At 37.3% G+C, this 13044-nt stretch overlaps 1 protein-coding gene and 1 long non-coding RNA gene across 2 annotated transcripts in view; both read right to left on the minus strand.

Annotated features, from left to right (window-relative positions):
* Window positions 1-7785, minus strand: part of LOC309513990 (sphingosine kinase 1-like) — a gene marked incomplete at its 5' end in the record, with an annotated part of 37993 nt that extends 30208 nt beyond the window's left edge. The window contains 2 exons of the mRNA XM_082190109.1: window positions 3036-3176; window positions 7527-7785. Coding sequence (XP_082046235.1) covers window positions 3036-3176; window positions 7527-7785 — 400 coding nt within the window. The remainder of the gene's footprint in view (window positions 1-3035; window positions 3177-7526) is intronic.
* The window catches only part of LOC309474494, a 255496-nt gene that overhangs the window by 168001 nt on the left and 74451 nt on the right, over window positions 1-13044 (minus strand). The window lies entirely within an intron of this gene.

Below are 13044 nucleotides of genomic sequence, written 5' to 3' on the forward strand. Positions count from 1 at the left end.
CGGGCAAGTGCTCATTTTTTCCGCTTCCTCTTTCCGTCCAACGAGCATCGGGCTCTCAGTGGACGGAGTGAGAACTTTCCCGGTAGAGCACTTACGTTTTCTCTTTCATCCAGCGAGCATTTGGTCTCACAGCGGATGCAGTGTGAGAAAATCTCCCGGGCAAGCACTCATTTTTCCTCCTTTCTGTTTCCTCTCTGTCCAGCGAGGATTTGGGCTTAGCGGAAAAGCGCAAATCCTCCCGATCGGTCACCGTAAACTACAACCGCTCCCCGTTCGCAGACTAACAGGGGCCGTCAGTCCAGGCAGTGCCATTACGGGCCTCCCCGGTCAAGCATCCAGGCCCCTTCTTGAGATGCCAGCCCGCCAAACTCGGCACTCATTTGGGGGGTCTTTAGTCCGGCGGCTGTCCTCTGCTCTTTAGCCTTTGGGGGGAGTACTCTGGGTTCGGGCCGAACTCCGAGCTCGGAGCCCTCCCTCCGGACAGCACGCCAAATACGCATTAAACTTTACCCTTCAAATTATATGTAAGTGTGAACTCGTGAAATGACGTTTTATTAACAAGGTTCGGGAGGAGCACGTTCAGATAATTAACACAGGTGGAGAGCACTCAGCAATCAATGGTAAGAGGTGCTTATATACTCAGCAGTCTCACCTCATTCCATTGACAGTTTTGCAGCATCCCTCCACCACCCCTTCTCCACCCTTCTAGTCCTAAACACTTACATACGGGGGGAGTACTCTGGGTTCGGGCCGAACTCCGAGCTCGGAGCCCTCCCTCCGGACAGCACGCCAAATACGCATTAAACTTTACCCTTCAAATTATATGTAAGTGTGAACTCGTGAAATAAGCATTGTATATAAGAAAAATAAGTTTGTATGTGAATATTTTTTCACCAGTCTAAAAACGAATAAAGAAGAAAGCATATTTTTCGTTTTTAAATTACGAGTTAAAAAAGGAAAAAGGGAATGGACGCAAAAGTACACGGACCGAAAACCAGTAAAATCAAATTTTTTTCCATATTAATTTGTGAATATTTTAAATGTTTAATAAAGGGGCAAAAAGACAAACAAAAATCTGAAAATACATCAATATTTATTTTTTTGCGCAGGATTTGGTGTGTACAGTTCAAATTCAATTTTTGCTGTTCAACTTTGCGTTTTAAAAATACAACAACAGTTCATTTTTCGTTTTTCAATTACGGGTTAAAAAAGGAAAAAGGAATGGAGGCAAAAGTACACGGACCATTTTATTTTATTAGCGAGCATTTTTTTAAGTTCAGATTTAGTAAAATTATTGAATTTAATTAAAAAGTCTAATAATAATAATACAATTGTACAAACAATTTATTCAAAAAATAAATTAATAATAATAAAAAATCGGTTTTCAGCCAAGTGAATCCAGAATTTTCGGTTTTGGTTTCAGCCCAGAATTTTCATTTCAGTGCAACCCTAGTAAAAATATTATGATGCATTTTTTTTTCATAACATACTATACACCAAAAATTATGAAATGTAAAGAGGTTTCTTTTTATACCAAGAAAGATGGGGATTTGAAGACATTAACGCAGTGATACATCATCTTTTGGATATCAGCATTTGAAGTTACCCTAACATAACTAAACAATCATAACTAGGCTAGTATAACATTGGGACATGCATAAAACACAGGAGAAATACTATATACACTGAGACAGTTTGTGGGTAAAAATGGAGTTAATGTCCTTGTGTATTGGAAGTTTGTCTCTAGTCTTTGACCAAATGGCTAGTGCCGTCTGGTCTCCTGTGCTGTCTTTGCGATTTCCAGACACCGTCTCTGCTAAGATCATTCAGGGGAGCAGAGGTGATAACGGTCTTTGAAGAGAACTGGTTTAGCTACTCTTTGGGGCCAGTGACTTAATTTGTACAAAAGGGGAGTGGGGGAAGGTTTTATGATGTCTAGAACATTTTGATTACGTCCATTCGTTACAATGATGGTACAGGCAGTATACAGAAGAATGGATGAGTTGAAAAAGGGCGTTTCAGGGCCACCCACTCATGCAAAACAAATATTAAAGCATAAACACATTTTTTACTTTTGAACAAAAAAATATGAAAAATCTAGCTTTCTTAAACTAAACGAAAAAACAAAAATCAAACCGTTTCTCATTTCTCTTTGTTGCTCTTTAAAGGGATAGTTCACCCAAAAATTTTAATTACCCCATGATTTACACACCCTCAACCCATTCTACTTCTTTCAGACGAATACAATCAGAGTTATATAAAAAAATGTCCTGGCTCTTACCAAGCTTTATAATGGCAGTGAATGGCTGTTTCTGTTTTGAAGTCCATAAAAGTGCATCCATCCATGATAAAAAGTAATCCACATGGCTCTGGGGGGTTAATAAAGGCCTTCTGAAGTGAAGCGATTTGTTTGTGTAAGAAAAATATCCATATTTAAAACTTTATCGACTAAAATAACTAGCTTTCGGCAGACGGCCTACGCAAGTCGACTTACACCAAAAGAGTAACACTTGATGATGTATGACGTAGGATGTAGGAGTAGCGTAAGCTTTGACGCCTCTCGAGGTTCAAACAAACAGGGCTGGGCAACAAACTCAAGCTCCTCCGACATTTCTCTTTAAAAGTTCTCGTTTTAGACTTCCAATTCGTGACTGGTGTTTTGTTTTGCTCTGCGCTTCCGCGTTCGTCAATGCGTCAGGTCAAGGGTTACTCTTTTTTCGTAAATTGATGCGTACGGCCTTCTGTCGGAAGCTAGTTATTTTAGTTGATAAGTTTTAAATATGGATATTTTTCTTACACAAACGCATCACTTCGCTTCAGAAGGCCTTTATTAAACCCCCCGCCAGATTGTATTCGTCTGAAAGAAGAATGTCATAGGATGGCTTCAGGGTGAGTAAATCATGGGGTAATTTTCATTTTTGGGTGAACTATACCTTTAAGTAGAACATCAAATTACCAGAATGTAAACGGACCACCCGGACTACATACTTTATTTTTTGTGCTCATTATTTTGTACTAATGGTAAGTGCACTCACCTGTTATGTGTTGTATCCCAGCTTCCTGTAGCATGCGTTGTACATTCCTAGAAAAAAGAGCATGAGCCTGTCGTTTACCGCTGTGAGGATTCAACAGAATCAGGAACTTTAAAGGCCTCTTCACCTCTACTTGAATTGCTCCTGGAAAATGGATTATATTTATTACCATAGACAAAGACACATCATATCAAAAGTATGCTAAAGCATGCAAAAAAAAGAAAAGAAAAAAAAAAGTCCATATATATGTCCAAATATATATATATATATATATAATAAAAATGTCCAGTCAATAAAGACTTTCTAACAATTACATTGTTATTCTTTAAACCAGTGGTTCTCAATGTCACACACTCATCAAACTTACATTTTGTAAGGTTAAACAATGATCTACTGTTAAACCCACACTAACACCAGAAATTTCTGTTCAAAAGCTTAGCTTGTTTCTGTTTTTCTCCAAATACCGAAGATGTTGTTTTGCTATACAATTACTTTCGGTCATTTTACCACTCTCTGTGTTTACTAGAGAAGCAACAGGCTTTCTATTTATATCTCTGTGTGTGTGTGTGTGTATCTAGAGGAGGGTATAGATTCCAAAGGAAGGGGCTGCTTCACTCTCCCTTCTCACTCGAGGAACTCGAAGAAAAGAAAAAGAAAAGTTAAAAACAAAGGTAACCCTTATTGTTAGTTAGTTAGTTAGTTAGTTAAAGTTTATTTCGGTCAACTTCAGAAAAATAAAGAAAAACAATTTACAAGCAAACATAGAAACAAAAATTAAATTACAATGTAAACAATATTTAAAGGAGAGAAAAAAAAGTTGATCGACCGAAAAGGTGTCGGCTGAAGCGTATGCTTATTACGCCGATCCTTTTTGCATAACATTTATTTTACACACAACACCAAGTCCCAAAGTCATCATGCATACAATGACTAAAAGAAAAAGAAGCTAAATTCATTCAGTTTTGTATAATGTGATCTTTAAAAAAAAAAAAAAATTCTTGAAACTACTAATGGATTTACATATTTTCAATTCATCATCGAGACTATTCCACAGTTTGACCCCCTGGACAGACAGACATCTCTGTTTGACATTGGTTCTGATTTGAGGTTTGCTGAACATAAGTGTTCCTCTGAGCTCATAAGGAGTAGATTTCATCTGAAACAAGTTCTGGACACAGTCTGGAAATTTATTATTTATTATTTTATACATTATTTTGGCTATTTTAAATTCCACCAAGTCATTACATTTTAATAGGTTGGAATTCATAAATAACTTGTTTGTTGGGTGATAATAATCTGTTTTATTTATAATTCGTATTGCACGTTTTTGCAGAATAACAATTGGTTTTATTATTGTTTTGTATGTATTTCCCCAGATCTCTACACAATAAGTCATGTATGGCACTATTAGAGACTGGTACAATATGTTTAGGGCCTTTGAATCAAGAATGTGTTTTGTTTTAGACAGGATAGCCAGTGTTTTAGAAATTTTTGACTTTATATAGGTTATGTGAGATTTCCAGCTGACCTTGCGGTCAATGATGATACCTAAGAATTTCATTTCATTTACCAATTCTAATTCAAATTTATCAATCCTTATCTGGACTTTTGTATTTATTTGTTTATTACTAAATAAAATAAATTTTGTTTTATCTATATTTAGTGACAGTTTATTAACATCAAACCATTTTTTTAATGTTTTCATTTCTGCTTCCACTGTGTCCAGAAGCTGTCCCAAATTCTGATCGGAACAAAATAAAGTTGTATCATCAGCAAATAAAACACAATTTAATTGAGTAGACACATTACAAATGTCATTGATATATAATAAAAATAGCTTTGGTCCAAGGACTGATCCTTGTGGAACCCCACAAGTGACCCTCTGGAGCTGTGACCTGTCATTGTTGAAATTCACAAACTGATGTCTATTCCTGAGATAGTCACTAATCCATCTTTGTGCAACGCCCCTGAAGTTTTTTTTATAATATTTTATGATCAATGGTATCAAATGCTTTTTTTAAGTCTATAAAAATTCCAACTGAGTAATTTTTATTTTCTATTGCAGAGGTCAGTTTTTCAACCAGCTCTATTACAGCCATTTCCGTGGATCGATTTGCTTGGAAGCCATATTGATGATCGTTTAATAGTTTATATTTTTCAATGAAACTGTCTAATCTTGTTTCAAATAGTTTTTCTAGTATTTTTGAAAATTGTGGAAGGAGGGAAATTGGTCTGTAATTTGAGAATAAATGGCTGTCACCATTTTTGTAGATGGGGATGACTTTAGCTATTTTCATGTTGTCCGGAAAAACACCAGTTTGGAGAGATAAGTTGAAAACATAAGTTAATGGTTTAACAACAAATGTCATAACATCCTTAACTAGTGCCATGTCTATATCATTAAAATCTGTTGATTTTTTATTTTTAAATGTATTTATTATATTTATTATTTCATTTTCATCTACTGACTTTAGAAATATTGAGTTTGTATTTGATTTAATTATGTCAACATCCACACCTACTTTTAATTCTGGTTGCACAATATTATTTGCTAAATTGGCACCTACATTTACAAAATAATTATTGAATTCATTAGCAATATTGATTGGTTTAGTTATAGTTTTCAATTGGTTTGTGAAGTACTTTGGATATTCGCTTTTCTTAGTGTTTCCTTTAATTGCACTATTTAATACCTTCCAAGTCTCTTTAATGTTACTTCTGTGTTGCTCTAGTAGATTATTATAATAGGCCTTTTTAGTTTTTCTTAATATATTTACTAGCTTGTTTTTATATAGTTTATATTTGAGTTCAGCTTCCTTTGTTCTCTTTTCTAAAAAGAGTTTATATTTTCTTGTTACATGCATTTTGAAGTCCTTTGGTGATCCAGGGTTTGGCTTCATACTTTGACTGTTTTTGCATTCTCATAGGACAATGTTTGTTGAATAAGTGAGTAAAAATAGACAAGAATTTATTATAAGATTCATTTGGATCATTAATTGAGTAGACTTCATTCCAAGTCTGTATACTTAATTCTTGTTTAAAGGCTCTAACGGATACTGCGGTTTTGAGTCGTTTTAAACTATATACTCCTTGTTCCTTTGTGTTTTGATTCTGAAAAAAAGTTGCAGTGTACTAAAGACAGGAAGATGATCACTTATATCGTTTATAAGGAGACCACTTTCTATTCTGCTGTCAACTGCATTTGTAAAGATATTGTCGATTAAAGTAGAACTATTTGCTGTGATTCTTGATGGTTTTGTGATAGTGGGAAAAAGACCTAAACTAAACATAGTATCCATAAAATCTCTGTGCTTTTGTAATTTGTGTACATTCAATAGGTCAATGTTAAAGTCTCCACAAACAAAAGTTACCTTTGACGTGTCAAACATTTCCACAATTCTGCTGTTAAATGCATCAATACATGACCCTGGAGTCCTATATATACAGCTTACCAGGATTGTTTGCGATTTTTTAACCATTATTTCAACTGTAACACATTCCATCATATTATCTATTTCGATTGTCATATTTTTTTACTAATTTACAGTTAAACCCACTACATACATATAAAGCTACACCACCTCCTTTTTTATTAGTTCTATTCACATTAAATAATTCATACCCATCGAGTTTGGTGTCACATTCTCTATTCACATTTAGCCAAGTCTCTGATAAGGCAATGATGTGAAAATTAGGAAATTGTCTTAAGTAGTCCTTAATTTCTTCAAAGTTAGTATACAGGCTTCGACTGTTGAAGTGTATTATTGATAAAGCATTGTTCATTCTTACACTGGATTTGAATTGTTCGTTCGTATAATACTCGCAGTGGCAATTGTTTGTATAGAAGTGGTTCTCTGGATCTATTTCATTCTCCATATCATAATTTTTGTGATCAGTAAACTGCATATATCATTCATCGCAGCACTGTCGGATGATTCGAATTGATCGTGTTCCGCGTCATCTCTTTCCTCTGTAGTACGAGTGGAGTTTTTTAACAGTTCGGTCATGTTTAGTAGTCTTTATTGTCACGTTCATCAATTGATCACCGAACAGTTTCATGTGATGCACCTTTTTGGATTTTAATTCCTGTATGGATCCAAGTCCTGCAGTTCTTTTATCCATATGACTTTTGCGGATTCTGAAGGGCCAATTTGGCGAATCATAACTTTACAATTTCTAGTCCAGGTTGCATGTATTTTGTTTTGTCGTCGGAGAATACGCGCTTGTCGTGCTATATCAGCATTCTTTTTAGTCAAATGTTCATTTATGTACACTCCGGTTCCAGACAATTTTTTAGCATCCTTGAGCAATCCCACTTTGCTTTTACGATTAATGAAGCGAACTATGATATTCGCCTTCCCATTTTCCCTTTTAGGAAAAGTATGACAAGCAGCGATGTCATTGCTTTTAATCGGCATGTTGAGATTGTTGAAAAACTGTATTAGGCTACTTGTTGTTCTAGTGTTTGTTGTTCGTGAGCCGGTGCATCCTCACCTTTGTCAATGCTCGACGCCGCTCTGGCATACGTTTGATGGCGCGTCTCCAATCCAGTTATTATTATATCATCCATGCGGGTGTATTGTTCCAAGTCATCAACTTTCCTTTCCAGGTTCATGATCCGTTCGTCCTTTTCTTTAATTATTGTTTTGAGGAGTTTCACTTCGTCCATTAGCTCCATGAGTTTTGTTTGTTGTTTTGAGAGTTTGCTCAATTCCTCCGACATAAAGCTCAATGATTTCTTAATTTCCTCCATTTCTTCGACTTTCATTTTTGGCGGCATTTTCTTTTCATTTAGTTTGTATAGCTTTGATTCATTTATTTAAGAATCTTTCAAGTTAATATTCAAGAGGTTGAGCAGCGTCTAGCTGACATGCTGCGTGTTGCGTGCTGCGTCACTGCCTTCAGTTGTCTTTTTAAAATTTTATTTCTTAATAGTTTATCTCTGATCAGTTTTTTTTTCTCTTTTTTTATAGTTTATATCAGATTAATTTCTTTGGTTTTTCTTTTTTCTTTAAGTTTAACTCAGATCAGTCTCCTCCTCAAATATTGAATAGCTTCATTGTCAAAATCAGAATGCACGCGATTCTAGCTATAGTTTCAACAGCACCTTTTATACTTGTTAAAATGTCAAGTCAAGTCAAGTCAAGTTTATTTGTATAGCGCTTTTCACAATACAGATTGTATCAAAGCAGCTTCACAGTATTAAATTAAAATAATACAACAAAGTTTTTTTTTTTTTTCAAGAGGAATTTATTGATTGATAAAATTTAATTAAATATCCCCAAAATATCCCCAACTGAGCAAGCCAAAGGCAACAGTGGCAAGGAACCGAAAAACTCCATCAAGTGTCAAGACATCAAAATGTCTTCGAGTTTATTCTGCCCTTTTTCTCTGCAGACTCGCCACTTTTAACCGCTTTGGTCAATCAAGTATCGCTTATGTCACACTTCCCGTCTCCTTCTGAAAACGAATCTTCAGTGTGTTGGACATATTTTAGAGTTTACTCTGCCCTTTTTGCAGTCTCGCCATATTCCAACCACCTCCCAGTCATGATCAAGCTAATTGCTAAATCGCCTTAAAGCTAATTCTCCCAATATTTGACTAAATGGTCTTCTTTCTAAAAAAAGATCCATTTTTACCCCAGCATCGTTCAAATATTTTTAAAGATCCACTTTTCCGAGCAACTTAAATAAGCCAAATTAAATTGAATTACTTTTTTTTTTTACTTTGCCAGCCACATATATTCATTGGCAACAACAACTGGTACTTTAAATAACAGTTCTTTTAAGCAGTTTCAGTCATTGTCACTAATCATCAGGCAGACTGAAAACTATTTTAGAAAGAAAAAAAGTCTTACCTGAGATGATTGAGACAATTGTCTGAAGATGCATCCTGTTTGTGACGCCAAATTGTAGATTTGAAAATCATGCTTTCCCCCATTATTGTTGAATCACGGAAGCTACACCAGATATTTTGCCAAGAGATTTCTTATTTCTTATTTTTAAACATGTATCAGACATAGGAGAGAAACAAGCATAGAAGAATAAGGCTACATGAGGAGTGGTCTTCATTCCAGATTTCTCTGTTCCCCATATCTCTATCCTCTCACCCCATCATGCCAGCTGTAAATGGTTTCTCTGTGTTTCTCCTCCCTCACCCCCTCATGTCTTTATGTTTCTCCTTCCTCTCACCCCGTCATGCCTTTTGTTTCTCTTTCCTCTCACCCAGTCATGCCTCTATGTTTCTCTGTGGCGGTACAAGTCAAGTCATCTTCATTTATATAGCACTTTTAACAATGTAGATTGTTCCAAAGCAGCTTTACAGTGATAATAGGAAATTAAAGTAACAGAGATTGTTTTGGCTTTATAGCAGCTTTAGAATAAAGTTATTGTCCAGCTAAAGTTAGTTTTGATTGATTCACTTCTGTTGCAACGATCATTAGTTATTAACACGACACCGTTTTAACAGAAAGCTCTTAAGTTCTTTCTGCGCAAACTTCAAAAACGCGAGCCTGTGAGAACGCTGATGGTGTGCACATGCGTATTACGAGTTCAGTCTATAGGTATGCGCATTTGAATATATGTGCGCAGGCGTGTAGTCCTTCCCTACAAAGGACTTAAGGTACAGTAAGATTGAGCTTATATACACCACTGAGCGACTTTGAACTTCCTTGTAAGGTAGAAAAACATGTTGCTTATGTTTAAAAATGAAACGTATACCTCATGCTTACACATGGTACAATCCACTTTTCAACATTAAGAAATTATCCTTCGGTGAATACATACGTGGTACATTTGCATCAGTTGAAAAACATTCCTTTCCTAGTAAAGAACATGCCAACTGTACACATTTGAAGTATCATCATCATTGGAACATCTCTGCTCAGTGAACGTTACATTGCACACATACTTATATGCAAAATATAGCTCATCCCAAATCTCTCATCAGCACACATGTACAACATACTCTGACTTCACAAAATACATTATGAAATTATTATGACAATTAATAAAGAAAAATAATACAAAAAAAATAACATTAAACAGTAGATTTTTAGTCTTCACCGATTATGTCTCATTTGTTTCCATAGTTATGTACTGCTTTCAGCTGTGTCTAGTTTAGTTGCCTTGTTTGCTGGGTCTACCCTGCCCACCCAATCAGAATTTAGGCACAGATAGTGTTTATCAGTTTTTTTATGATTTGTGCATTGATTACAAACAATCTGAGGTGGGCTGTGAGCTGTTTGATAAAGGAATGTAGAAATTCCGGTAGACTATTTTTCTTTTCTTAGCTGAAAGTAACGGAATAGAAAGAAATATTTGCATCAAGGTGCGAATTACGGGGAGTTGTAAATTAAATAGAAATATTGGGACTGTCCAATTGGGACAACGTTAACGTGTTAACATACAGTGGGGAGAACAAGTATTTGATACACTGTCGATTTTGCAGGTTTTCCTACTTCCAAAGCATGTAGAGGTCTGCAATTTTTATCATAGATACACTTCAACTGTGAGAGATGGAATCTAAAACAAAATCCAGAAAATCACATTGTATGATTTTTAAATAATGAATTAGCATTTTATTGCATGACATAAGTATTTGATCACCTACCAACCAGTAAGAATTCTGGTTCTCACAGACCTGTTAGTTTTTCTTTAAGAAGCCCTCCTGTTCTCCACTCCTTACCTGTATTAACTGCACCTGTTTGAACTTGTTACCTGTATAAAAGACACCTGTCCACACACTCAATCAAACAGACTCCAACCTCTCCACAATGGCCAAGACCAGAGAGCTGTGTAAGGACATCAGGGATAATATTGTAGACCTGCACAAGGCTGGGATGGGCTACAGGACAATAGGCAAGCAGCTTGGTGAGAAGGCAACAACTTTTGGCGCAATTATTAGAAAATGGAAGAAGTTCAAGATGACAGTCAATCTCCCTCGGTCTGGGGCACCATGCAAGATCTCACCTCGTGGGGCATCAATGATCATGAGGAAGGTGAGGGATCAGCCCAGAACTACACGGCAGGACCTGGTTAATGACCTGAAGAAAGCTGGGACCACAGTCTCAAAGAAAAACATTAGTAACACACTACGCCATCATGGATTAAAATCCTGCAGCGCACGCAAGGTCCCCCTGCTCAAGCCAGCGCATGTCCAGGCGCATCTGAAGTTTGCCAATGACCATCTGGATGATCCAGAGGAGGAATGGGAGAAGGTCATGTGGTCTGATGAGACAAAAATAGAGCTTTTTGGTCTAAACTCCACTCACCGTGTTTGGAGGAAGAAGAAGGATGAGTACAACCCCAAGAACACCATCCCAACCGTGAAGCATGGAGGTGGAAACATCATTCTTTGGAGATGCTTTTCTGCAAAGGGGACAGGACGACTGCACCGTATTGAAGGGAGGAAGGATGGGGCCATGTATCGCGAGATCTTGGCCAACAACCTCCTTCCCTCAGTAAGAGCATTGAAGATGGGTCGTGGCTGGGTCTTCCAGCATGACAACAAGCCGAAACACACAGCCAGGGCAACTAAGGAGTGGCTCCGTAAGAAGCATCTCAAGGTCCTGGAGTGGCCTAGCCAGTCTCCAGACCTGAACCCAATAAAAAATCTTTTGAGGGAGCTGAAAGTCCGTATTGCCCAGCGACAGCCCTGAAACCTGAAGGATCTGGAGAAGGTCTGTATGGAGAAGTGGGCCAAAATCCCTGCTGCAGTGTGTGCAAACCTGGTCAATAACTACAGGAAATGTATGATCTCTGTAATTGCAAACAAAGGTTTCTGTACCAAATATTAAGTTCTGCTTTTCTGATGTATAAAATCCTTATGTCATGCAATAAAATGCAAATTAATTACTTCAAAAAATCATACAATGTGATTTTCTGGATTTTTGTTTTAGATTCCGTCACTCACAGTTGAAGAGTACCTATGCTAAAAATTACAGACTTCTACATGCTTTGTAAGTGGGAAAACCTGCAAAATCGGCAGTGTATCAAATACTTGTTCTCCCCACTGTATGCGATTAATTCAAAAACCCATTTAAAGAAACCCGTTTCATAACCCGTTAAAATAATGTAACGCAAATAACTCAAAATTCACGCTAAAACACATGAAATTGCGTCATTAACATAATTTACGTCATGCAGTTACATAAGTTTAGAAACTGAGCATCTACAATGGTGCAATCATCTGTAACCATGGTAGGTGGACATTTCTATTCTAACCCTTTATGCAGTCAGGTCAAGGTGGTTGGTTTAGTTTAGTTTTTTTGGCATCTCCATGTGGTTCTGCTCGGTATCGCAACTTGACGTGTAAAATGTAAACAAGTTCCCTTTCAGTCGTTCATGTTCGACGTAGTCGACGGGATGGGATCAATGGGATCACGCTAGGGAGCCTGTCTTCTTCGAGTACTATTGAGCGAGCCAATGGAATTGGTGTGCGTGATTCGCATCACACAACTCCGCCCCCGCGGCGCGGGTATAAATATGGAAGTGGATGCACGCACTAGTTGCTTTTTTGCTTCGGAGCCGTTCGTCATTGATGTCTCTGAAGAGTATTGTTGTATACAACGAGCGAGTGTGTTGGTGTTCTTCTGAAAAGACTCTCCCAGTTGTTGGTGATTTCTACAGTGCAGTGCAGCGGTGGTCGCGAGCTTTGAGCTCTCAACTGCTGTTTTAACAGCAACAAATTTCTCTTTTTGTCTGTGTATTGACGGTTGGCTGAGGGTGGAAAATTGAGTGCTTCACTGTTTTCAGTTCGCTGAAATAAGTGTTGCCACGGTCATTCCCTGTGTGCTCCGGCACTGGTGACGGGTCCCATTTTCTGAAAGAGCAACACGGGTGCGTTTGCGTCTTTCTCAAGATGCCATTCCATCTGTGCGTTTCTGGGTGTGGTGAGGCTCTGTCCCCCTCTGACGGTCAAGAACGTTGCATCACGTGTCTGGGCTTACAGCACGCTGAAGCAGCTTTTGTGGATGACTCATGTTCTCATTGCGGAAACATGACCATCTCGG

This window comes from Leuciscus leuciscus, assembly GCF_965113295.1.
Source record: "Leuciscus leuciscus genome assembly, chromosome: 14".
Taxonomy (NCBI): domain Eukaryota; kingdom Metazoa; phylum Chordata; class Actinopteri; order Cypriniformes; family Leuciscidae; genus Leuciscus; species Leuciscus leuciscus.